General features: G+C 42.0%; 1 protein-coding gene across 1 annotated transcript in view; it reads left to right on the top strand.

The window, feature by feature from the left end:
• The window catches only part of LOC147690028 (phospholipase B1, membrane-associated-like), a 186901-nt gene that overhangs the window by 30308 nt on the left and 129993 nt on the right, over positions 1-26600 (top strand). Inside the window, exons 3-6 of the mRNA XM_086936630.1 lie at positions 4487-4577; positions 6596-6654; positions 8823-8890; positions 9571-9614. Of these exons, the coding sequence (XP_086792756.1) occupies positions 4487-4577; positions 6596-6654; positions 8823-8890; positions 9571-9614 (262 nt within the window). The remainder of the gene's footprint in view (positions 1-4486; positions 4578-6595; positions 6655-8822; positions 8891-9570; positions 9615-26600) is intronic.

The following is a 26600-nucleotide window of genomic DNA, read 5'->3' as shown; positions in this document are numbered from 1 at the left end:
GACGTTGAAGAGGGTTGGGCTGAGCGATGATCTCTGTGGTACGCCGCAGATGACTTCGGTGGCCTTGGATCTGAACGGGGGGAGGCGGACTCTCTGGGTTCTTCCGGCGAGGAATGAGATGATCCACTCCAGTGCCTTCACTTGGATTCCGATGTTGCTGAGGCGCTGCACTAGGGTGCGGTGGCAAACAGTGTTGAATGCTGCAGAGAGGTCCAGGAGGATGAGGGCCGCTGTCTCCCCTTTGTCGAGCAGGGATCTGATGTCGTCGGTGGCTGCGATGAGGGCGGTCTCGGTGCTGTGGTTAGCTCGGAAGCCGGACTGCGAGTGGTCGAGGGATCCGTTCGTCTCGAGGAAGGCGGCAGGCTGACTGTTGACGGTCTTCTTGATGACTTTGGCAGGAAAAGGGAGGAGCGAGATGGGGCGGAAGTTCTTGAGGTCGGTGGGGTCCGCTGTTGGTTTCTTCAGGAGGGCGCTGAGCTCGGCGTGCTTCCAGCTTTCCGGGAAGGTGGCGGTGTTAAAGGAGGCGTTGATGATGTCCCGGAGTTGGGGTGCGATGATGGAGTCGGCTTTGTTGAAGACGTGGTGGACGCAGGGGTCGGTAGGGGATCCGGAGTGGATGGTGTTCATCATGCGGGTGGTGTCTTCGGTGCTGACCGGGGTCTAGGCGCAGAGGGTGGTGGTGGGGGGCGTTGGTTCGGTGGTTGGGTGCGTGGTTGGTGCGCCGAAGCTGCTGTGTATTTCAGCGATCTTGCGGTGGAAGAACGAGGCGAGTGAGTCGCAGAGGTCTTGCGAGGGAGTGATGTCATTGATTCCGGCGCTGGGGTTGGAGAGCTCTTTGACGATGCTGAAGAGTTCCTTGCTGTTGTGGGCGTTGTTGTCCAGTCGTTCTTTGAATCCTGCCTCATAGTCAGGGCCTGAGTGCTGTATCTCCATTTCAATGTCCACTCGTTCACTTGTCTCTCACTGCTCTTTGTCTCACCTACCTCTTTATACCCTTTCACTCGCCCTCTCTCTCTCTTGCTTTCTCCTGTTTCTGTTTGCTCATTACTTGTCTGTTTTTCAACTGTGTTTTTATAACCTGCTAGTCTCTTTATCTGGCTCTCTCTTCGCTCTCTTGTATCTCTCTCTTTGTTCTCCTTCTCTCGCCAGTGCTCACATTCATCTACTATGCTCACCTTTCCCTTAATAACCTCGCATCCACTCTTTATCTCACTTTTTCTCCTACTCGGTTTACTCATTATAGTTTGTGTCTCTCTAACTCTCTCTGGACTCTTCATTGCGTCCTCCATCCTGGCCATTTCTCTTTCCCAGGTGGTTCATTCCCTCTATTTCTCTCTGTTTTTACTCTTTCTCATAAGTGAAGAGACACAGAGTCACATAGGGGGCTTTTTCCTGGGATTTTCTATATTGCAACAATACATTAATAAAGGGTGCAAACTGCCAAACACCTCTCACATGGCAGGCTCTCTACATGATGTTCTTCATTTTGCTGGATCGTCCTGGTATTGCATGGGTGCTTGAGGGCTCCCCTCAAGTCCATACCCCCCCCCTTATATTATATATGGCTAGAGGGCCGTGCGTTAAACCACTGTAGATAACATACAGTTCTGGTAATATTTCAGTGAGCTGCTGAGTGCATATAACATATGTAATTGCCAGCTGGTTATTTAATATGTTTTAGAAAAAAAGTACTGCAGTGACCCGTCTGAATGATAACAATTAATCCTCGGTATCACCAAGCCAGGGAGAGATCAGCTAGTTTCACCGTTATGAGGTCTGCAGCTGTCAATATTTTAGTGCTATTGTGATGGTGCCTATTTCCACGACAAACTCTTCAGTGCTCCTTTGCACCGATGCAGGCCCTGCCATGGTTTTCTTTTGTGCTTGCTACTTAAGAGGCAGCAGTAAGAGCAAAGCAAGATCAAAGGTCCCTAAGAGAAGGTCGTTTTCTGTTGGACTCACTAAGGTGTGCAGAAGTCCAGTCCGGGCGAGCGCTCTGCTGCTCTCAGCTCAATATGTCTTTATGGATCTTATGGGCATGTTCCAAGGAAGGGCTCATAAAGATATAAAAAAGGTCTATTGAATGTTAATAAATCATCTTCAACAACATAATTCTGAAAATAACACCCTGGCACAAAGTGCCACAATACCCGAGCTCCCATAGTTAAACCAGATCATTGCAGGTCTGATCTCAGTGACCCGAAATATACATTTTTAGAGTTAGTTTCTGTTCATTAATAGATCTAGAGCAGTGCTCATCAATAGTGTTGATTTTAACTGGAGTTCTTTTCTACTCGGCTTTTTAGGGAAATTTGTGTTTTTTCCGATCCACTGGCTTTGCAGAAAGCACATTTTTGGAAATATTGTAGGGTCATGGGTGTAGTAGCAACGCTAAAATTGAGGCACAGCAATCCTCACCTCATATATCCCATTAAAGTTCCCTTAGCCATTGTAACACTTATAATATGCATACTTACGTAACAGTTCCATCCCACACGAGCCCTGTTTAATTTAGTAGAATAAACTGCATAAGGTGGTAGTGAAGTATGTAGACAAACAAAAATTATGGACTGCACAAAATTGATACCTCGCGGGGATACAAAGTTTTGATTTTTTTTATTCAAAGAAATGTCAAAGACTCACTCAAATGAAATGTCTGTTTTTACCACTGCAGGAATTTCCTGAAAAAGCTGGAATAATAATCAGGGCCTGAGTGGAGTATCTCCATTTCAATGTGCACTCGCTCACTTGCTCTCTCTCTCTCTCTGTTCTTTGTCCCACCTGTCTCTTTATAGCCTCTCACTCGCCCCCTCTCTCTCTCTTGCTTTCTCCTGTCTCTGTTTTCTCATTACTTGTCTGTTTTTCAACTGTGTTTTTATAACCTGCTAGTCTTTCTTTCTGTCTCTCTCTTCTCTCTCTGGTTTCTCTCTCTTCTTTCGCCTTTCTCTATCCAGTGCTCATATTCAGCTACTTTGCTCACCTTTCACTTTATAACCTTTCATCCTCTCTCTCTCTCTCTTACTCACTTAACTCTTTATAGTTGTGTCTCTCTTACTCTCTCTGGACTCTTCATAGAGTCTCTCTCCTTGCCATTTCTCTTTCCCAGGTGCTTAAGTCCCTCTATTTCTTTCTTTTCTTACTTTTTCTCACGTGTGAAGCAACAGAATCACAATGGAGCCTTTTTCCTGGGATTTCCTACATTGAAACAATAAATGGTGCACCTGTGCTTCTTTCAGCAAACTGCCAAACACCTCTCATAGAGTACACTCTCAGCAGGCCGCAGCAGTTGCATGAGTGCTTGAGGGCCCCCCTCCAGTCCATGCCCTCCCCCCATATATTATATATGGCTATGGGCCGTGCATTACACCACTGTTGATATCATGCAGTTGTGTTAATATTTGTTGAGTTATGATGTGTGACTGCGATCGAACCGCTGAGTGCATATAACATATTTAACTGCCAGCCAGGATATTTAATGTGCTTTAGAACATTTACTGCACGTGACCTGTCTAAATGATAACAATCAATCCTCGGTATCACCAAGCCATGGACAGATCAGCCGGTTTCACAGTCATGAGGTCTGCAGATGTGAACATTTTAGTGCTATTGTGATGGTGCCAATTTCACGACAAACTCTTCAGTGCTCCTTTGCACCGATGCAGGCCCTGCGATGGTTTTCTTTTGTGCTTTCTCCTTAAGAGGCAGCAGTAAGAGCAAAGCAAGATCAAAGGATCCTAAGAGAAGATCACTTTCTGTCGGACTCAATCTCTAAAGTGTGCAGAAGTCCAGTCCGGGCGAGCGCTCTGCTGCTCTCAGCTCGATATGTCTTTATGGATCCCATGGACATGTTCCAAGGAAGGGCTCATAAAGATATAAAAGGTCTATCGACTGTTAATAAACCATCTTCAACAACATAATTCTGAAAATAACACCCTGGCACAAATTGCCACAATACCCGAGCTCACATAGTTAAACCAGATCATTACAGGTCTGATCGCAGTGACCCGGAAGTTAAGTTTTTAGAGTTAGTTTCTGTTCAGAAATAGATCTAGAGCAGTGCTCTTCAGTAGTGTTGATTTTACCTGGAGTTCTTTTCTACTCGGCCTTTCAGGGAAATTTGCGTTTATTCCGATCCACTGACTTTGCAGAAAGCACATTTCTGGAAATAATGTACGGCCACGGGTGTAGTAGCAAAGCTAACATTAAGGCACAACAACCCTCACCTCATATATCCCATTAAAGTTCCCTTAGCTATTGTAACACTTATAGTATTCATACTTAAGGAAGGGTTTCATGTGGCCGACACCAGCCCTGTTTAATTTAGTAGAATAAACTGCATAAGGTAGTGGTGAAATATGTAGACAAACTAAAATTATGCACAGCACAAAATTAATACCTCGCCGGGAAACAAAGATTTGTTTTTTTTTCTTTTCAAAGAAATATCAAAGGCTCACTAAAAATGAAATGTCTGTTTTTACCACTGCAGGAATTTCCTGAAAAAGCTGGAAGCCACGCTAAGCTGCATCCCCCATTTGTCTGCCCTGACATGGCTCCCTCCCCGGTGGTCCCCACTTCAGGTGTGTTCCTCCTTCTGGGTGAAGGTGAAGTGGAATAGTTAAGTGACTGGTTTGACGTGCCATCCCTTGAGTCATTTCCAAAACTATGAATATTATAAAAGGAATGCCTTATTTGTCAATGGTGTGTGGATCAATCAATGATATGTAAGTAGTGTATCACTTATTTTATGGACTCCATGGCACCATTTTTACCAATTTGAAGAAGAGGGGAAAAGGTCTGCTGGAAAGGCTCTCGCTATCAGCATATTATGGCCAAAGAGAATCAATATGGAGCGATTGCTGCATTTTGGGGGACCTCTGAAAGCTGTTCAGGTTAAAAGTGATTCATATGAGCATTCCTCGAATAGCTTTACATTTGCTGTTGATGTAGAAAGAATATCTAATTTGTCAGGACATCACTGAAAATTAAAAATATATTTGCAGAGGTACCTATCTAGTAGGATAATTGAAATGTTTATCGAATGCACAGGAGCAGCCGAGATGATTCAGCCATAAATGTGCTACAGTTATTAGCAGGGGAGTGAAAGATTCAAAGGTTCTTCCACTGGAAATTTGTGATGGATTTTTTTTTACTTTGCCATTTATATGAACTTTACACAGTTAGTAAAGTTTAAAAAGCTAATTATTGAAGAAAAATCTTTTAAAAATACATGTGTTCCAGTAAGTTCTGCAAAAGCATTTTAGCAGAAAAATGTGAGTGTAAAAGCTTTTCATGTGCAAAACTTTTTTTCCTCCAAACTGCTCTGTAGGAAGTTGACAAACCGGCAAACTTCAGGTGTAGGATTATAACCTAGTTCCACAGGCAATTAAGGCTACATTATTAGTAAATCTTCCGCTGGAACAGTGTGCTTCTGGATCCAAGTTCTGTGAGAGAAACACTCAGCACATAGGGCCAGATTTAGGAAGCCAAATAGAGACCGCAAACACCGAAATTCGCAGAATTTCAGCCTTTGCCATCGCAATTTGGCTTTGAGAAATGTAGGTAAGATTAAACCTTCTCGCAAAATAAGGAATCGCAAAAATTGTGATTCCTTATTTTGCAATTGCATTTAAGGAATCACAAATTCCTTAAATGCAATGTAAGTAGCACAAAAGAAAGTGCACTTTAGCCTTAAGGAATCGCTAATTACCACCAACTTCAAGTTGGTGGTAATTAGCGATTTCCTTACAAAAAAAGCTCTTTTTTGCCTTTTTTAAAGTGCCATGTGGCACACCATCATGCTCTTAGGGCATGTATGTGCGCCACATGTGCACACATGCACATTTCAGAGGTGTAACAGGGTGTCCTTTTGGAACTCTTGCACCCTTGAAATTGCGCCCAGAATTTGCGAGTGCCTCTTGGTTACTCGCAAATTGTGGGCGCAAATCCTATTCATTCCTATGGGTCTCTTGGCCCATAGAAATGAATAGGATGGTATTCCTTGATTGCGAATCTCAATTTGCCATTCTCAATTAAGGAATATCAAGGAATCGCAAACATTTTTGCGATTGCTACCTACATTAAATTTAGCGAATCCTTAATAACGATTCGGTAAAAATCGCTATTAAGGTCTCGCTAAATGGAATTTACCTATATCTGGCCCATAAAGCCTAAAATATGCACGACATGTAAGAAGTTCGGGCCACATGTAGAAAATTTAAGAATTGCGACTTCCACTGTATATTCTTAAACATGTATTTTTTTTTTACATTCTCATAGGGGAAGGGGTCCCCTGGGGAACCCTTCCTATTTGCAAATGATTACTGTAATTCAGTCGGAGAATATTCATAAATAGTACTGCAATTCGGTATTTGAAAGGGACGCCCTAAACATGCCCCTTACAAATACCGAATCGCTAAACCAAATTGCCATGCGGTAACAAGTTAATTGCATTTGCACATGAGAAAAACATTTTTGCGGTCGGAAACAGCCCGATCCTCAAATTGTTTTGTACATATGGTCCATAGTTCCCAACACTGGAGTTTTGAATTTACAGGATTTTCCCTTACGTCCTCTCTTTATTTTTCCTATCATTCAGTTGAAAGAGTTAAGGCTGCTGACGTCAAGATAGTTGCTGCTCTTGGAGACTCCCTTACTGTAAGTTGTCATTTGACTATTCTTCTTACTAATTTACAATGTTTTTCCTCAAGTGTAGTGACACATAATTTGTAACTAAAATCAGTATATCAGTTAAAATGTTTCGGTTTTGAAAGTGGCATAGGTCGAGGAGCTTTCTAAATTCAGAAATTCACTATCATATTGATCAGCAACATTTCCAAATCGAAGTTTGGAATGGACGATTTTAATGCATTCTAAAATCATTAAGGGTAGGTTATATTTTTAAATTGTGCAATCCTGTTGTTCCGTAGTCACTTAGGTCTTTATTTATAGGTGCACAGTAATGTGAAATGCAAAAACGGATATGTTCTCAAACCCAAAGTTCCAGGGCCCAAAGGTATGTTTAGAAGTCTGTGACTGGGCTGCTAAATGGCAGGAGTGCCAAATGCCAAAAATGCCTAGTCCTTATTTCACGTCATGCCTTTTTCATTCACCACCAGAGACCCTTGGTCCCTTTATTGTACTCTTGCAGGTTCTTTTAAATTCTTATGTTTTACCTTTGTCACTGTTTTTCTGTCTTTCTCCTTCTTTCCTATTTTTCAGTTTTTCCCTTACGCATTGTGATACTCTGATAGGAAAAAAGTGCCAGCCCCCAAAAACGAGTTCCATGGTGCTCCACCCTCAACCACCGGCTCAAATTAAGTAATGAGAGAGGCATTGTATCAAGTAGTGTGTAAGACGAAAGCATATTGATATTTTCAAAGAATTGTAACTAATACAGGGGTCATCCAGAGTATAAAAAATTATAGTAGTAAAAAATTGCATTAATCCTCATAAGGTAGTTTTGATGTTGCGTTCTTCTGGTATCTAATGCCTTTTTCCTACATATAGTCCTCTTGTCTATTGCAAGCTTTGTTTCAAGTAGGCAGTAACTGCTGAATTACAATTAGTTGACATTTCTATGTGTATTAATGTGTTCTGTTGTGTTTGGAAGGTGGTGCCTGTGTGTATACCAGTTGACCTGCATTTGTTTGTTTATTGTGTTTAGTGTAGCACTCTATGATACCTCTCAGTAACCTTTGAGTGCTTGCAGTTAGAAGGTGCAACTAGATATCTGAAAAGTGAGGTTAGCATCCAATTGTACTTCAGGCGACCTTTCATTTTAGAAAATGTCAGTTGAAGGACAGCCTGAAAAGGTTCAGCTTGCAGGGTTTTCTGAGCTTTATGTGGTTGTTTGTGTTTGACTCTTAATTTCAGGTTAATGGTGTTTGAGGGCCTTGATTCTTCCGGGCCCTGAGGGTCTCCCCTTGTGTTTCACTTGGATGAAAGATCGATTATTGATCTGATGGACTGACAGAGAGCAAAGATCTATGTTGGGGGTGTAGTGAGGCATTATCTTCTTCAGGAAAATTGGACCCTTGCCTCCGTAACCTTTGTGGGTGGTACACCGAACCTTTAATCTTGGCATCTGCTGAGAGCCAGTGGAGGGCTCTAAGTGTAGGTTTGATGTGGCCCAGCTTACTGAGGTTAAGACACATTCTGTCTTCTTGGTTATAGAGCTGTTTTATCCTGGCAATAAGTATCTTGGGTAGACCAGAGCGGATCTTGTTACATTGTTCAGTGCATGCCGGGACAACGGTGTTCCTAATCTAAATTCTGTGTTCATTTTAAAGGTGTGGGATTTGTACGTAGAAGGGAGAGCTGCACAGTTACACTCTTTGCCTCGCAACCCTTTAGATGTATTGTGTGGCTAATAAGGTCATACGCTGTGCAAGAATGAAGGAGGATTCTTCTGTCATGTAAGGAAGTGTGAGTTAGGTGCTTCTCATCAGTCAGAAGCCATTGGTGGACGAATGAAACGTGGCTTAGTTTCACATACTCTTATTATTTCTTTGGCATTGCTGCAGAAAGGATGTTTGAAAACATGCCAGAAGATGGCTGACACAATCAGGTCTACCGTTGATTTTCTGGGAGATGGGTTGATGATGATATCTTTCAGAGGGCTCAGAGCTATTTCCATACTGAGGTTTGTGTTCATCAAGCCAGTTGTGTCCATCGCAAAAGTTGTAATCGCAAAAGTTATTTCAGGCATTGGCAGTGACGTTGGCGACTTGTATGATTAGCAGTTATTTTCACTGATGATTCTTGCTTTAATTTGTGCTTTGATAGAGACTGTGATGATCTTTAACTCAAGACATTATTTCCAGACAGCGATTGGTGCAAACGCTACCAGTGTCTTAGAATTGCCCTTTGAATATCGCCATGTGTCCTGGAGGTAAGAAGACGATAATGATGTTGATAATACTACAGGCTCATACACAGGAGCACCAAACAGATACTTAGAAAATAAAGGTTCACCTAGAATCGGCTGCATATCTGAAAACAAATTGGTGTCAAATTTATTGTTAACATTGTCATTCAATTTTGAAAAAGCACAGTATATTAAAAAATCACATTTCAATCACAATACAATACTTAAAAAATCAATTAAATTAAGAGTTAATCATGAAATAATCTTTTTGAGTAAAACAAAGGTAACATGCCCTGTAATGTTCAATAGTACTGAAAACCCACATTGTTGAAAATGTTTCCAAAATAATTAGATGGCATTTTTACTCTTGGTGTCCCACCATGTTCCCAATACAATGTACATGTCCCCTAGAACATTCATGCCAAATCCCTTCGAGGAAGAGAGGATAAGTAGAGGGGGGATGGGATGTTTAGCATAGCAAAAAACAGATGAGTAGACTCCATCCTAGAAAATAACTCAAACAGGCATTAATCTGCCCAGCACCCTGCCATTGCTTTTCAGAGACTGGGTCTAGGATGTAATCACAGATAGGCATTGCAGCCTGCAAGAACTAGCAAAGAATCAAGTTTAATTCAATAATGTATACAGAGCTGCTCCTTAGTATTAAAGTGTAATACTTCCATTGCTTTATTTCTTTTCACCAGTATTGGAGGGCATGGGAAATTTACAGAACTGATCACCCTTCCTAGTAAGTATGATTATTTTCCTTTAAATTCCTGTTAACTTTTTTTACATGGCGTATGTTGGCTGTACCAGGAGGCTAGAGCCGAACTGACCATAGCTGGCACCAGGCGTTTTTCTGGTGAGCCGGAAGGGGTAGGGCCGGATTTTGACATGTGAGGGCTGGTTTGGTTTCTGGGGGCCGGTTTTGCAGCAGTGTTGCAATATCGGCCCCCTTTACCAAAAGTGGCAGTGGTGCTTAACACTGGTACCCCCCCTTCATAGCCCCCGGGGCCCGTTAGAGCGGAATTGCCAGGGCTAGTTTCTGTTCCCAGTCAGGCCATGCAGGAAGCTGTTGTTCCTAACCACTCAGCAACCTCTATGGATGGTTTGCATCCTACATTTTTCACTCATATAAATGATCACAATCTAAGTTTTACAGCTACAGTAAACCAGTGACCAAACCTGGTGGAGACCAGCACACCTGTAAAGAAACAAGTATCAATCAATGCATTTGATTAATATTCTAAGGACTGGTGAAATAATCTGGAGCCTGGACAACAATATTTTCCACCATCTATCAGGCATTGTTACAAATTTGTATATCTATGCCCATCACGAGTAGTTCCTGTGTGAAGATGTGACTGAGTCCTGCTCCCCAGGACCTATTTACCTCCATGTACAACAATACGTGCATTAGACATACACTCTGTGAAGGGCAAGACCGTGTCAGGAGGTTTCTTACTCCTACATTGGATGTAGTGTCCTGGGTGGATTTCCCAACTCCTCTTGCTTTCCAAGCTGATTCACAAGTTCTGTCAAAACTCCCTCATTTAAATTATCCCCATTGCTCACATGTTTGCCAAAATGTTTTCAATGTAAATCTATTGCTTCATTAAAAAAACAAGGGGCATATTATCAAGGACCGGTGTTAAAATTATCGCAGTTTTATCAGCAGCAAACTGCCGATAAAACGGCGATAATGGGCATGATAATATGCCCTTGTTAATTCCCATAGAAATCCATGTTTTGATGTTAACATGGGCTTCTATGGGAATTAACAAGGGAGTATTATCAAGCCAATTATCGCCGTTTTATCAGCAGTTTCCTGCCGATAAAACGGCGATCATTTTAACACAAGTCCTTGATAATATGCCCCACATCTTTTTTTCACCCCTATTTATTGATCTTGCACAGTTAGGGGACAGCCATTGATGAACTGTGCTGGCTGCTTTTTCACTAATATGTCCTGATCTCCCGCTTTCACAGCCTTTCTGAAGGGAGCCAATAAATCACTCAGGTGAACAGGGAAACATAATCAGAAATGAGTCCAAGAAAAACAAGCGTTGGTTCTACCATTGGGCTCTGGCTACATATTTCAGTGGCTTGCCCCTTAGTCATGTTTTAAGATCATGTCCTATCTCACCAGTTCTCATATTTATAGTTTGTACCATTTGGGATTGGTTTATACCAACATTCAGATATGTTTTCAACAAAAGGTTGTTGTTATCATCAAGGTGCAGGGTCTTCATACAGCCAGCCAGTCAGTGAGTCAGTCAATATAATTTATTAAGTTTTGCAATAAAACTATAATAGTACTTAACATAAAAAACATCAACTGCATTACATTATAAAATTGCAAGTTGCCATAACACATTTAGTTTTTTACGCCGAATATTCAAAAACACAAGTTAAAAATACAACCATTTAATCCATCATCACAATTGATGCCATCTCGTGGCTTAAAGTAATAAAACGTATGCAATCAATATGAAAAAGAGAGATAGAAGAGAACACAAAATCATCATAAATAATTTCTCATTCTAGTAACACACTACTGGTGCTTGACTACTGCCCAACAAACGTGTATTGAAGGTAAAGTTTGGATAAAAACCATAGCTTGTCTACATTGCCTCAGGTTGGCAGACCTCAGGAGTATAACCAGAAAAAGGTGTCTAAAAGGCACATAACATTTACAAAATATACAAATCCATTGTAGACTGGGAACAGCAGAAGTCGCGGGGACAAACTGTTAAAGTCACATTATAAGAAATGTTAAGTGGAGTGGTGTGGCTCACTGGTTAGAGGCGGCAGACCTGAAAGCAGAAAACAGCCCGGGACCAGGGTTCAATTCCCGACGCGGCAGGGTTGTGGACCAGGGTCAGCGGACTCGATAATTCTTGCCTCGGTGCCTACTCTAACCAGGGATCCGGCAACTCTGGGCATTAGCTTGCCTCATCTCTACAACGGCCCCCCCACATTCGCCGGGGATACCTGGTTTCACCTTGGAGATACCCAGTAGGGACCATCTCACAGGGATAGCCAGGACGGGTTCCCCAGCTGTCTACAGCGCCATAATGCCTCAGGGCAGCAGTGCGCTTTACAAGACACATACATTACATTTTCAAGAAATTGGTATAGGAAAAGAAACTATAAATTGCAAAATGTTATATATGAGGAACCCAAACAATGTAGGGTTTACTCCACGGACTAGTGGTTATTGGCATGCAGTTCCTCATAGTAAGTTTCTGAGACTTGGTTTGCATTCTCTGAGCCTGGAGCATGACTAAAATACTAGCCTTTGAATCATTCCTACAAGAGGCAACCAAGTCAAGAGGACTATCAAATACTTCTGGCATGTGCGGACTTCTGCTGAGTTTCTCAATATAACCTAGCCATGGGATCTTCAATGCCTTATCCAGACTGATACAGTCTTTTAATACCAGCTGTGTAAAATAAGTTTGACTCTTAGTCCAGATGGACAGAGAAGGAAAACAGGATGGAACCTGATGTGATCGTTGATAAAGTTCAGCTCTAATTCTGAGTGGCACAAACGTATGGATGTGCTCTTAAGGATTGCAAGCAGACTTCTCATCAATCTGTTCTCCACTTTCTGAATAACGAATAGTCCTGGATTTCTCTTCACTCTATGCTGCAATAGAGAGGCCGTATGACTTGTAAACCATAAGCAATTCTCTGATGGATTTACTGCTCAGCTATGAAGCAAAGTCTCTATACGTCTCCCAAAAGCACCCTCCCAGATGCGGGTCAGCAGAGACCACCCACCGATGTTACAAAATGGGACCTCCCCCCCAAAAAACGGTGCAAACTGGACTAATCTTAGTTTGATTTACAACATAGGACCTATGTTTATAAATTAACAGGCCAAAGAAAATAATATTGGTCTTTGACTGGTTTATGGTAAGATCAAGGTCCAACATGAAGACTACACTTTTGTCTAAAAGTTTCTGCAGCCAAGGGGAGTCTAAGCCATAAGCACCATGTCATCCTCATAGAGAAAAGTAGGTATGTTACAAGTACCAACACATGGTACATCAATGACAGAACTGAGTAAAGGTTTTCCAGTCCATTAATGTACAGAATAAACTAAGAGGGGGCCAGGACACAACCCTGTCTTACTCACCTTGAGATATAGAACAGTTTGTCCATCTCCCCATTTGCCATATGTGACAGTGCAGTGGTCTAAGACGATCTATGATGTCGACCACCACTCCCTGATTGTTTATAATGGCCCATAACTTATTATGCTTTACATAGTCAAATCCCGAACTGAGGTCTATAAATGCTGTATAAACACAACCCCTTTCACAACTGTATATTTATTAACTAAAAGATGAAAGTTGAGGCACTGATCAATTGACCCCACACCCGGTATTAAACCATATTGTACATCGGATATAATCTGATAATCCTTTGCCCGCGTCTCCAGACGATCTAATATAACACTGTAGTGCTGATCAGTAATATGGGGCAATGACACTTTGGATCACCTTTATTGCTCATTTTAAAGATTGGCACATTAATAGCGTGAGACCAAGGTCAAGATGGACCACGGCTGGCAAAGGCCCTCAGAACATTAGTTAGGAGAGGTGCCCACAATTCCACGTTTGATGTGAATAAATCTACAGGGACCTCATCAGGGCCTGAAACCTTTCTCGCAGGGCATCTGGTATTTGCTTTGAGTACATCATTGAGATCTATTGAAAAGCCATAGGACTTCTGCCTCACTGCTGGTGGAGGTTGAAGTTGAAATGCCATCACTGTAAACCACCAAAATGAGGTTAAACTAGTTGTCATAGGAAATAACAACAGGAGGCCCTGGGTCAGAAGAAGCCCTTGAAAATGGGAGGTTGATAACCTGCCGGCATCCTCTGCTGTCTTTCTCTAAGCAAGCCTCTCAAAGAGATGTGTAAGCCTCCTTCTTTATTAGTTGTTTCCTTGTGGCAAATGCGCATTTGAAAGCTGATCTGCAAGAGCGGGCAATCTCCCCATTTCTGAGGATTATTTTAACCGCTTTTACCAAATTCCTGTGAGATTTTGAACAGTTATCATCAAACCATTGTGTATGTTTAGCCTTCATCGGCTGACGAGGGACCAGCTGCATCTCCTTGACAGATTCACATAACACAAAAATCTTCCGTGCTAGCCCTTCTATCTAAGCATGTCAAAAGCTCTGTCTATTGTATGAAAACAGATTGGTTATAAAACATTCATTGCCTATATTTGTACATCTCAAAATAACACCCTTGTTCTTCCAGGTTATAATGCTTGGTACTTACTTTACACTGTTATTAGCCCCCCCCCTTCACCCCCCCCCGCTAGAGTATAAGATGGACAACAGGCTGTGATTGCTATGTAGGGTTTGTGGTATAATTGGAAAGCAGTCCCAGCATGCCTGATGCAAACAAAATGAAAATAATTAAACTGCGGCAATACCTTCCGATAAATGTAGGTTTTAAAATCTTAGCGGTGGACAAGGAGTCAAGAGTAAAGTGTAGTTACAAAGAAGAAAAATATAAACTTCTCCATAAGATGTGTGGCAAAATGAGTTGTAGTTTCCACAGTATGATCCAACAGCCCACAAGAATCCGAACTAGAGAGGGAGCAGCAACTGTAAAAAATGAACTATATCTATCTATATGTTGTGTTTCTAAAGCCCCAAGGGGCATATTTACTAGAAGATGGCGAAGAGTCGAGTTATGCCAAAATTGGTAAGGCTGTGCTCCAGCAGTTCGGCCCGGGTCATATATTCACCTATTGTATGCATTTATAGTAACATTTGGAGATGAAGTTGCAGCCAAGGGGGATTGTCAGTCTAAATATTGATGCTGTACAAAAGATGCATATCTGATCACAACTGGGACACTAAAATGGGACGGTGTGTTACATTCCCCCCCGGTATTCTGTACCTTATCTGGTCTCATCACTTGTTGTCTATGACTATAAAAGTAGAAAAGACAAGAGGAAGTGCTTCAATCTTGCTATTGCCTTGGGTTGCAAAATTACATTTATTTAGAAGCATGCAAACAAAACAACACTTGCATTCTTTTTTTTAAGTTTAGAAAGCTTTATTAGGCCAGATAAACCAAGTAAAACATAATTACAGAATCACAATCAATAAGAGAAAAAGGCGAAGAAAAAAAAATGGCATAATACAATAGGAAATAGGAAATATAAAAAGAGCAAAAACCCCAAAGGGGGAATATAAACAATATACTGAGGGAATTTTTTATTTTTTTATTTTATGGAGATGGGAAAGGAAAGAAAAGAAAAGGGGGAAAAGGAAAGGTAAAGAAAAAAAAGTGTGAAAGAAAGGTGAGAAGAGAGGGGGACATAAAGTGGGAGGATAGAAAGAGGGGAAGAAAAATAAGAGAAGGAGATGAGGCATATTAGGGTAGGCATCTGGAAAGAAATTCGGTTAAGGGTAACCATAACAAATCTCTTTTGATTAAAAGGGAGGTAGTTGGGGCATGTGCACGATCAAGTCTGTGATGATGACATAATAAATTCCACCAGGCAGTAGAAGAGATCTTTGAGGTATCTTTCCAGTTTGATGTAATATTCTGCAAAGAAATGGCTATAAACAAATCTATAAAATTACGAACATTACGTGAAACATTCCAAATAGGAGAGGAACCACCTAGAAAAATATGAACAATTTCAAAGGTATGATTGGATTTAAGAATTTCATTTAGCTTGCACCATATATGCTGCCAAAGAGAAGCGACCAAGGGGCATTGAAAAAACATATGAAACAAGGTGCCATCAGGGTCAGAGCATGACCAACAATGGCTGGAGTCTAAGGGCCAGATGTAGGTCGGTCGGTAACGACCGAAAATCGGTATTTTCGGCCGTTACCGACCGGTATACAAGATTTGGCATGTAAGGGGCATTATTTTACCGAATCGGCAAAATTACCGATTCGGTAATTTTACCGATTCGGTAAAATAAAAAATCGGTAAATTTACCGATTCAAAGACACCAATATGTAGGTGGGACTCTTCAGAGTCCCAGGAGCCTTAACGAATCGGTATTTTACCATCAAATCCAATTTGATGGTAAAATACCGATTCCGGTGTGCATGTACATGTGTGCATGCACACCTATGCCATGTGACAGGCAGACCTGCCCTTAGGGCAGGTATGCCTGCCACATGGCACCCATGCCTGTTTTGGGGGTGCCAGAGGGTGTCAAAGTGACACCCCCTGCACCCTTGTGAAATTCGGTATTTACCGATTCGGTAAATACCGAATCAGTAATGCCCATTCATTCCTATGGGCTTCAAAGCCCATAGGAATGAATGGGCATTACCGATTCGGTATTTACCGAATCGGTAAATACCGAATTCATCCGATTCGGTATTCCAGCACATCTGGAATACCTACATGTCGGACCCATTGATTTACCGATTTTAAATTACCGAATCGGTAAAATTCGGTAATTTAAAATCGGTAAATCTTTCCTACCTACATCTAGCCCTAGGACCTTAAACTTAAAAAGGTTGTGTGGAGTAAGAAAAAGTCTATTATAAAAGAAATGAAGGGTCTGAGTGGTGCTAGCTGAACGAGAAACAGTGTGGATTTTAGACCATATAGACTCCAAAATAGGAAAGGAAAACTCCTGTGCTAGATCCTTGAAGAAGCACGGATGAATGAGGCCATATCTTGCATTCATGGAACGAAGCGTGGATCTTAAATCCAGAAATTCCTTGCGTCGAGCAGCAGTCAATTAGGAGACATCCTGAGTAAAAAAGAGTTTGTGACCAGACCAAAGAAGCTGCTTATGCTGCTTAGCAGAGTGAAGGATAGTCATGAGGTCAGAGTAAAGAAGAAAATACGCAATGATACCCCTAGGTTTCGAAGAGGTGGAAGAGGTTTTAGGACCAAGACGGTGCGCCCTCTGAATGTTCACATCGAGATGTTTAGGCAGTCCAGTGATAGGCAAGAGCTGTGACTTCAAAAATTGGATGATGTCGGACCCCTCCGAATTCTTCGGAACACCATAAATGCGCAGGTTGTTGCTCCTATTACGTTTCTCCAAATCCTCAGAGGTTTTCTTAAGCATTTCCACTTCCTTAGTAAGGATAACAACCTTGGCAGCAACATCTTGACCATCACTAATCTGTTGTTCAACAACCAATACCCTCTTGTCGAAATTGGACCATTTATCGTCCAGTCTCTGAAGAGTGGTAGTGGTGTCTGCCATAAAGGGGCGAATAAGGCGTAATTCCTCCATGATATCCTCAAGGGTGACAGGAAGTGGAGATTTAGATGGAGAAGGAGGATCCTTTTTAAGGCATTTACCAGGAGCAGCAGAGTCTTTGCACGTAGTAGAAGCCGGGACAGATGCCTTGGGTGCTCCATCATGGCAAATGCTGAGAGGACCAATGTAGAACAAGAGAGGAGGCAACTCGCCGAATATATAATCAAAGAAATGCCCCAAGAAGTCGGAGCAATGAAGCAGAGAGTTCCTTAACGAAGGGTATGAGGCTTGAGAATGCAGGCAACAGCAGCAAATAAGGTGCGCACAGTGATGAGTGAAAGAATGTACCTCAAAAACCGGTAGCGCACATGGAAAGAAGAAACTGAGGGAGTCTCCAAGTTGCAAGCGCAGAAAAGCTTCAAGGATCCATCAGTGAAGTGTAAACGAGTAAAAATAAGGTTAGAGGACCAAAATCAGGCATGAGAGGTCGATTTTGACGAAAAACTGATAAAATGAAAAAACAAAATGGCGGCCGTTATGTGGAACTCAGCGTTTTCGCATTTTTCAAGGAGAAAAAAATGCACAATTGAAGAAAAACGGTACAAAAGGGGGTGGTAATGGACGGAGCATCTGAACCAATCAAACACTCACATGCTTGAATCCAGTGGCAAAGTGAGCAAGGGACTCACGTCTGAGCATACCCTGCCACACTTATGGCGGCCAAAAGCGGTACAAAAGGGGGTGGTAATGGACGGAGCATCTGAACCAATCAAACACTCAATTGAAGAAAAAAGCATACCCAGGCGAGGAGGGGCATTTCCGCCGCCAGAATCAGCCGTTTGCACCAGAAGTCGCTGTCTGGAATCGGTACCTTCGTTATGAAAGTGCCGCCGAAATCGCGGAGCTCAGGGGCAAGTGGCCATCTTGTCCGCCGCGTAGCGCGCCCTCCCAACACTTGCATTCTTAAAGCTGATCACAAGACTGCTGTTAGTGTTATGTTTTGGTGTGTTTCCAACCATAGAATTCTCCACACCATGGATATTTCAGGATGAAGTGAATTATTGACACCAGTTGTCCTTTTTAACCAGTGGGGAACATTGTTAACCAAGTGGTCATGGCTCCCAATTTGAAGCTGCCTAAGTTTTGGGGTCCCTTTGAGGATGATGGTAAATGGGTATGCTTCTTTTGGAAGATGTAATGTTTGGAATTCCTCAGCTCGTTGAGGTTTGGATCCAAAGGTTGGTTTATTTCCCACCAAAGTTGCTGATGCAGCAGAATTAAAAACATGTGGCTACTAAGACAAAAGCATATGGGTGGGGTTAAATGAATTGCTATTATGGCTGTGAACATTTGGGCAGTCGAAGGATGTTGAAGTTGTTGCATCAGATATACCAATGGTAGGAGAATGGGCCTCATTTGTCTGTAACTTTGATATTTAAATTTCGATAGAACCCATTCAACTTATAATACGGTCCATGAAAGCTCGAAACTGACTCTCTTGGGATTCCAGCTTACTACTAATTAAGGAAAGGGCATTAACCTCTCTACAATTTTTTCTAGCAGTGGAGGGATTGTCTTTACCTATGAGGTCCACCTGTTTTGTCCCGAGTTTCCCTTTCTCACGCTGTGCTGGGCACAGGTTACTTTGAAACCCTTGTCAGGCTTTGTAGTTGTAGAATAAAAATTACAGAGGCATCTGCCCTTCTCTGAAGTGCCTCAGCCAGGCAGCAATGGAGCGGTCAGCTCACTCGTGGCACTACTAGATGTTTTATCAGGTACTGACTTGCTGACAGTAAACACCCATTCTTCCACTAAATTGATTGCCTGGTCTAGGGAACCTGTGGGAGTTGTGTGAAAGCACACAATTGGATTAGCTATGGAAGCCTCCTTCAAAACAGAAGCTGTGGATTTCCTTGTTGCCATGATCATTGATTAAACAGAGTAACATCAAAGCATCAAAGTCTTAAAATCAAAGGAGGTGGCCTAGCTCAGCCTGGTTTGGTCTCAGACAGACCTATTCATGGCCTGTTCTCTGCATGGAGGTGTCCAGCAGATGTCCCACGTAGCGGGAAGCCGAGACTCCTCTATGGCAGCAGCAAAGCAACCCCATCTTCCCAGGTGATGAGAGTCCAGATGCACCCTGGGACATTGAGTTCAGTGGGCGGTAATCGCGGTAGTCACAGAGGAACACCTGCCAATGATAAAGCCTGGGCTCCTCTTATGGCAGCACCACAGCAACTTGTCGTGTACCCCGAGGTCAACCCCTTTGGAGTCACTTCTGTGGCCTTAGGTTCAAAGAAAAGAGGTTACAGACTTCCTTCAGGCTTTAGCCAACAGGGCAGTCCTTCTGCTTACTCTCCACAGGTTCAGAAGTGTTGTGATGAGAGGTTCTAAGGCTGCCACTTTTATACCCAGTGCATTTGCCAGTGACATGGTAAGCATCTTCAGCAAAAGATAGGAATGGGCTTGGTACCCTTTAAAGCTTAGGAAGGGCTGACTACAACAGCTGGGCCACCCCGCTCAGGAGATAAAAGCGTTTCCCCACACACAAGGTCTTTTTGTCCTCAGTCTGAAAGAAATACACTTCACACCATAGGAGAGCCATAAAGCTTGTGTGGTTTAACTTTCTACAAGCGGGATTTTTCGAATAGCATTTTGACATCTGACTTTTCCATTAAGAAGGATTTTAAATTACAATCCAGATTAGTGAAAGAGGTATTTATTTAGCTGTTCATTAGCTGAAGTTATCACTAATTACGTGTAGTAAGGCAACTCACTGTTAGTGTATGGGAGAGCGAGCCTTTTTACAGTGCAAAACAACTTTGGGAGTTTTTCTCTGTCAGGACATGTAAAACTTAAGTACACATGTTCCACTTTTTAAAAAGCATGCACCCTGCTCTTTGAACCTTAAGGGCCTACCTTAGGTGTGACTTAAATGTATTAAAAAGGAAGGTTTGGGCCTGGCAAAATATGTATTTTGCCAGGTCAAAATGGCAGTTCAAAACTGCACTACAGGTTGCAGTGGCAGGCCCGAGAGATATTTTACAGTGCTGCTTTAGTACCTTCAGTTCTGCTGATCAATCTATTCTTTTGCATAACTTGTAGGATTGGGTATACCCTTTGAATTATTGTCTTCACTGATCTCCCTTTATTCTGCAAATAGATAGAGAGTTCCACTGGACTCAGAAAATGAATTATTTTCAGGTAAAATCCCACTTGACAATGGCATTAAGCAAACATTGCATCTTAGAACTTTTTTTATTTTCTTTATATGTGTCTGCTTTTCCCATTATTTTAAAGCAGAAAGTTACTGATCGACCTAAATTTGGATGAAGGGAAGTTGTATCCTATTATATGTGGACAATTTAGTATTATTGTCTCTTACACCAATTGGATTACAGAAACAATTGAACATTTAGCTTTTTTTTTGCTTATTTATTTATTTATTTATTTATGTATTTATTTTATAAACTTGTATGGCGCAACAGCTACCCAAAAAGGGTTTCCCGGCGCCTGATAACACAGCATCATAGATGGACCAGTATAGCTGGCGCATTTAGGTTACTGATCGAACAACCAGGTTTTTATCGCTTTACGGAAATTGGAGAGATTTCCCTCCTTTCTTATGTGAAATGGAAGGGAATTCCATATAGTGGGGCCCAGGTGGGAAAAGGATCTTCCTCCCATCCTGGAGAGCCTGACTCTTGGCACGCAGAACTTTTCAGCTGACAGGGACCGTAAGTTTTTTGTAGGAACATAGGGGAGTGCAAGTGCCTGAAGATATTCCGGGGCAGTACCTGATTTAATTTTAAACATGTAGTTCAAAGCCTTAAATCTGATACGACTTTCCACCTTCAACCAATGCAGTTCCCGTAAATAAGGAGACACCCTAGTGTTTTTGGGGATGTGGCAGAGAAGTCGGGCAGCCGTGTTTTGAACTAGTTGTAGTCTTTTTATGACTGCTTTATTTGCCCCCAAATACAGGATGTTCCCGTAGTCAAGCCAGGATGTTATTAAGGCATTGACTACTGTTTTTTGCATGGGGACCGGCAGCATCCACAGAATCTTTTTGAGCCATTTGATAATGGTGAAGCAGAGACCCACTACCTTACTTGCCTGTTGCTTCATGGACAGAGTGTTGTCTAGAATTACTCCCAAGTTTCTTGCATGGGTCACTGGCGTAGGAAGATAACCCATCTTATCAAACTGTAAATGACAGGAAAACTAAAGTTACGATAATGGGCGGTGGAGGAATTAGGGGGCATATTATCAAGGACCGGTGTTAAATTTATCGCCATTTTATCGGCAGGAAACTGCCGATAAAATGGCGATAATAGGCTTGATAATACGCCCTTGTTAATTCCCATAGAAGCCCATGTTAACATCAGAACATGGGCTTCTATGGGAATTAACAAGGGTGTATTATCAAGCCTATTATCGCCGTTTTATCAGCAGTTTCCTGCCGATAAAACGGCGATAATTGTAACACCGGTCCTTGATAATATGCCCCCTAAGTCACCTAGGAGGATCTAGACCATGCCTGAACGTTGCCATTATGCCGTTGCTCTACAAGGCATCATTAATGCAGATCGCTTCCACAAAATTCCTTTGTTAGTGTATATTGAAGACCTGCTCCTCTCCCTTGGCTCCATGCGAGGTCCCTTCTGATAGCAACGTCCCTAAGAGAATCCCTCAAGCAACAGTACTTGCTGAGTGTAATGGCCACAATCCCTCGGAAAGCTGCCAATACTACTATGTCGAAAGAATTTCTTAAATGTAAGGCCTTCTGTGGGCTATAGCTTTTTGGGATTTGATCACTGTACCAATGGATAGGAAGCTATATTTTCAATTTAGAGTTAAATCTCTGCCATTGAGAAATTATACGTACAAATGTCTGGTTTTGGCACCTTACGGCTGCCCAGGGTGTAACCATCCAATTGAAACTGTTCCTCGTGTTATTTTTGCATGCCCTGCATATGTATGTCCTCGCCTATTCTGGTTATGGCCAGTATGCTATCAGTTGGGTGCTTGCAGTCACTGGGCTGCCCCTTGAATACTGGGGGGCATATTATCAAGGGGGTTTATCTCTGCTTTTTTGGCTTTAAAAGCCAAGAAAGCGGAGATAAAATGATCTCCCTATTACCTAGCTGTCGCTAACACCAGTTAGCGACAGCTAGTTGGAGATGGCGACCATCTTGGGCTCCGCTATGCATGTCAGTGATATTTATCACTAATGACATGCAAAGTGGGCGTGCCAAGATGTTAGCGACTGGAAACAGTCGCTAACATCGCTATCTCCTATTACCAACTTTTGGAGATATTCGCGCTAAGCGCGAATATCTCCAAAAGCTAACACCTGCCCTGAGCAGTTCTTAGCCATGTTATCCAATGGTAGGTGGATAACATCGCTAAGAGCATTAGCTCGGTAATGCATGAATATTGCTGACTTTTCAGCGATATTCATGCATTTCGGCCGATTTTTATCGCTTAGGAGAAAAACCTTGATAATAGCAAGGTTCCTAAGCGATAAAAATATCGCAGCTAAACCAACATAGCGATAATTATCGCTAGTTGTTGGTAATATGCCCCTCTGTTCTGACTGCCGGCCACTATTCGTTCGCGCAGTTGCTATTTTTTTGATGACTATGTGGATGCTAAGGAGGAACTTACTTTCTTCTTATCAGAGCTAAGGTGGCCCTGGGCGTGGGGGATTGTGTAGGTATTGTCTTCAACACTTAAAATGTACTTATAGGTTTTATTGTCTCTATTGTTACTTTTTCATTTTAAGGTACTCTTTGTAACCCAAGTGTACTTAAAATAATTATCTTCTAATGACTCAATGAATCCAGTTATTCCGTAAATCGTCATTTTACTGTCTGCACATCTTATTTTATTTATTTATTATGTAGATATGTGTGTTCTTCATGTACACTTTTATGGCCCTAGTGGCTGAAATAAAGTTAATTTTGACTTGACTTGAAGTCTCCTAGATCGTGTTTTTTTATTGATAAAAAACTGAAAGTGGTAATAGAATATACACATTTCGGCGTAAACATTTTATATAATTTGTCGTGTGTCCCACACAATACCTTTTAGGTTGCAAAATAAAAGTCTTCGGTAATTGGCCTGCTTACAGTTTTTTAATGCACAAGGAAGCAGGGCCATTTATTCACTGTTAAAGATGTATATTGCGAGTGTGATTCCCGTAGCTTTTTATGGAATAGAAGCAAGATAGCTTTCTTCTTTTATTTCCTTCTTTAATATTTTATCTGTTCGATGGAAGTGCTACCATGGCCTAAGTTCCTCCAGCTCTATCTAAATGATTCGTCTTGAACTGGACTTGATGGGTATTATTTTCCATGTCTACTGACAAATAATTAATATTTTTATCATTTATTCCGGTGTCCTGAAAATTCATTGAAAAAAGTAATTTGGCGGGAACTTGCTAGGTATACTAAAAAGAGTTGCGCCTTTGATAGTATATATTCTTTTTGTTTACAGCAGTCAGCTTTAAATAACGATGAGGTGTTATCGAGCCAATCAAGTAGCACTTTAAAGTCTCACTTGAAAAAGCAGGCTAAAAATCGACGTTTCTAGCTTGAGCTGCAACATTGTTTAAAAATAAAAAGATTAATGCTAAGGGGCAGATTTATGTCGGACTTGCGCCACCTTTACGCCGCCGTTGCGTGACGCAACGGCGTGGAAACGTGGCGCATCCCTGCGACCTATTTACAACGTGACGCATCTAGGCAGATGCGTCACGTTGTAAAGCCCTGCGCCACATGGAACCTGCGTCAGGTTTCATTTGGGCGTTCTGTCGCAGTGTGGGCGTTCCCTCGTAGGAAAGCCCCGTAAAACTGACGCAGTGAAATCTACAAGATTTCACTGAGTCAGTTTTACGACGCTGCTGCGTCAAATCCTTACGCCTGCTTGAAGCAGGCGTAAGGAGTGACGCACCACGTTATGTATGGGTGGCCTCTGTACATTGCAGGAGTTGTGTCGCACTTGCGACGCTACTCCAGCAATGCGCCGCCCGTACACCACAAGATGCGTCACGCATCTGCCCTTCCTTGCACCATGGTGCGCCGCATTGTAAATGCGGCGCATCTGTGGTGCCGCAAGGAGGGAATTGCGTGACGCATCAGTTCTGGCGCATCCCTGCTGATTTGCAGAGATGCGCCAGGACTCATAAATCTGCCCCTATGTTTTTATGTTTGCACAAAGTGGTGAAACGCAATTATATTTAAAGGACAACTTACATCCTCCTGTGCGTATATTTTATATGAAATTTAGATTCAACCAGATCTCTGGGTAATAACGTGTCGATTAAGGATGTCATTAATACTGTGCAGCTGACAAGATCTGAATCATGTACTTTTGTTCTGTCCTGGCCTCTTTTACTTGCAATTTTTTTTGCATCTTGTATTTTCAAGGTACCCTATAGCAACACTCGAAAAAAGCACTTTACTTTTTTTGAACCCTCATACTGTGAATATTTGTTATTGTTTAATTAGGTTTTTGGGAGCGTTCTTGATATAAATGTATTTATTTTTATTTATTATGATGTATTTTGTTTGTGCTCATCTTGTTCTATATAGTTTTCATCACATGTATTTGCCACTCTCTTTGTTTATGTATTATTGATTGTTGTGGTTTTAAGTATAATCTGTGGATGCAATTTAAGGATTAAATAAATAAAAAAACAGTGGTGCTTTAGTGGATGGCACAATGAATGTTCCAGTCCACTTGTAGCATTTAATTTTCCGGCCCTGGGTACATGTAGTTCCATTTGCAAGGGATTTATAAGTAAACCAAATGTGCCAATTAGGTGTATACCAATGTTATCATGTTTGAAAGGGAAAGCACAGGCACGTTAGCATTGGTTAGCAGGAGTAAAATGCTCAAAGTTCTAAAGCCACCAAAAAATGATTCTGAAAAAATAGGGTAATGAAGGCAAAACACATATGGGGTTACCCTGAAGAAAGGGCCATGTCCAACACACAGGATACCACACACACTTCCTAATTTGTAAGCAAATAGGTGCCAGGCCCAAAGTTTTTCTTGGAAGGAGGCAGCCAGCGCTTCTGACTGTCAGGGTGCCAAATACAAGGCTGTCTGGTCTTGATTGCTCCTCCTGCCTCTTTAACCTACCACTAGACACTCCCTGACCCTTTATCTCATTCTTGCATGTTCTTTTTCATCTCTGCTTTCTCCATTTCAAACAGTTTTTCCATCATTCTTTTCCTTCTCCTTTCCTCCATTTGGGTTTTTTCTCAATTTTGCACTGGGTCAAAGTCTGTTGGTGAAAGGTAAGTGCTGGTTCCCTAAAATGAGTGCTGGTGGGCACCCAACTACAACCAACGGCTCAAATGAAGAACTCACTACACTGTTCCTCTCTTACAAACAACAAAACAAAGAACAGTCTCACATGCAAAGTACAGGAACAATCATTCACAGTCACTCAATTGCCAACATGTCTAGCTTACTCATTCACCCAACAACAACCAAACAATCCAATTTCAATGCATACCCACAAAGACAACAAATACCAGTCACTGAAACTCTGTTATGGGTCATAACATAAACCTCCCCACACCTCATGCCAAACATAGAAACTAGACAACTAGGTTAAGCAACATTCCAAGATGTGCACATTAGCGAACAGTCCAAGATGTGCACATCTTGAGACCTGCTTGGACAAGAGGCCCTACCACGCCTGTCTGTATTCTCGCAATGAAAACATACAACATTTATGCATGCATGACATGTAGTGATAGGCGCACAGCCATGCAATAGCCAGGGTAGGCAACCCATCAGCTTTCTCCGACAAAAGTGTTTCTCATCCTCTCAAAGTCTACCATTCAAGGCACAGACAAAACAAAAATCGAAAGTTTAACCATACCTCGCCTTACCTCAAAACTCCCTTGTCCAAACTCCAACACAGGACCTGTCAACCACAGTTATACAGAGTGTCTCCAGGCATCCACCTCACTTTATTAAACCACATAGCACAACAAACTCTCACATCTTCTCCATCTTCCAGTTGCAAAACACATACCCCACAAGGACAAAACACTGCACCACATCCAAAAGTGTGGCCCAGCACCCTAACCAGACAGCTACAGTAGCTGGCCAAACCAGCATTATCAAGTGACCTTCACACCTTCTCCATCTTCCACAAACAATACACATATCCACATAAGGACAACATACTGCACCACACCCAAAAGTGAAGCCCAGCCCTCAAATTACCCAACCACACTAGCTGGCCAAACCAGCATGGTCAAGGATCGGGCTGAAGTAAGCACTTAATATACACCCAGTTCTGCACTCTCCAGAAAGTGCACCAGAAAAAGTCAGGACATCTTTCTAATGCAACAAACACAAACTCCAGTAGATGCTTACAGATAAATGATTGATATTGACACAGCAATCATGTTCTACACTTCAGCCGTGTTGTTCAATGAAATTAGAGGAACCAATCACAGAGCAGCAGTCATTCTTTATTTCA

The sequence above is a fragment of the Lissotriton vulgaris genome, chromosome 9 (genome assembly GCF_964263255.1).
Source record: "Lissotriton vulgaris chromosome 9, aLisVul1.2, whole genome shotgun sequence".
Classification (NCBI taxonomy): Eukaryota; Metazoa; Chordata; class Amphibia; order Caudata; family Salamandridae; genus Lissotriton; species Lissotriton vulgaris.
This window is presented reverse-complemented; position numbering and strand designations above follow the sequence as displayed.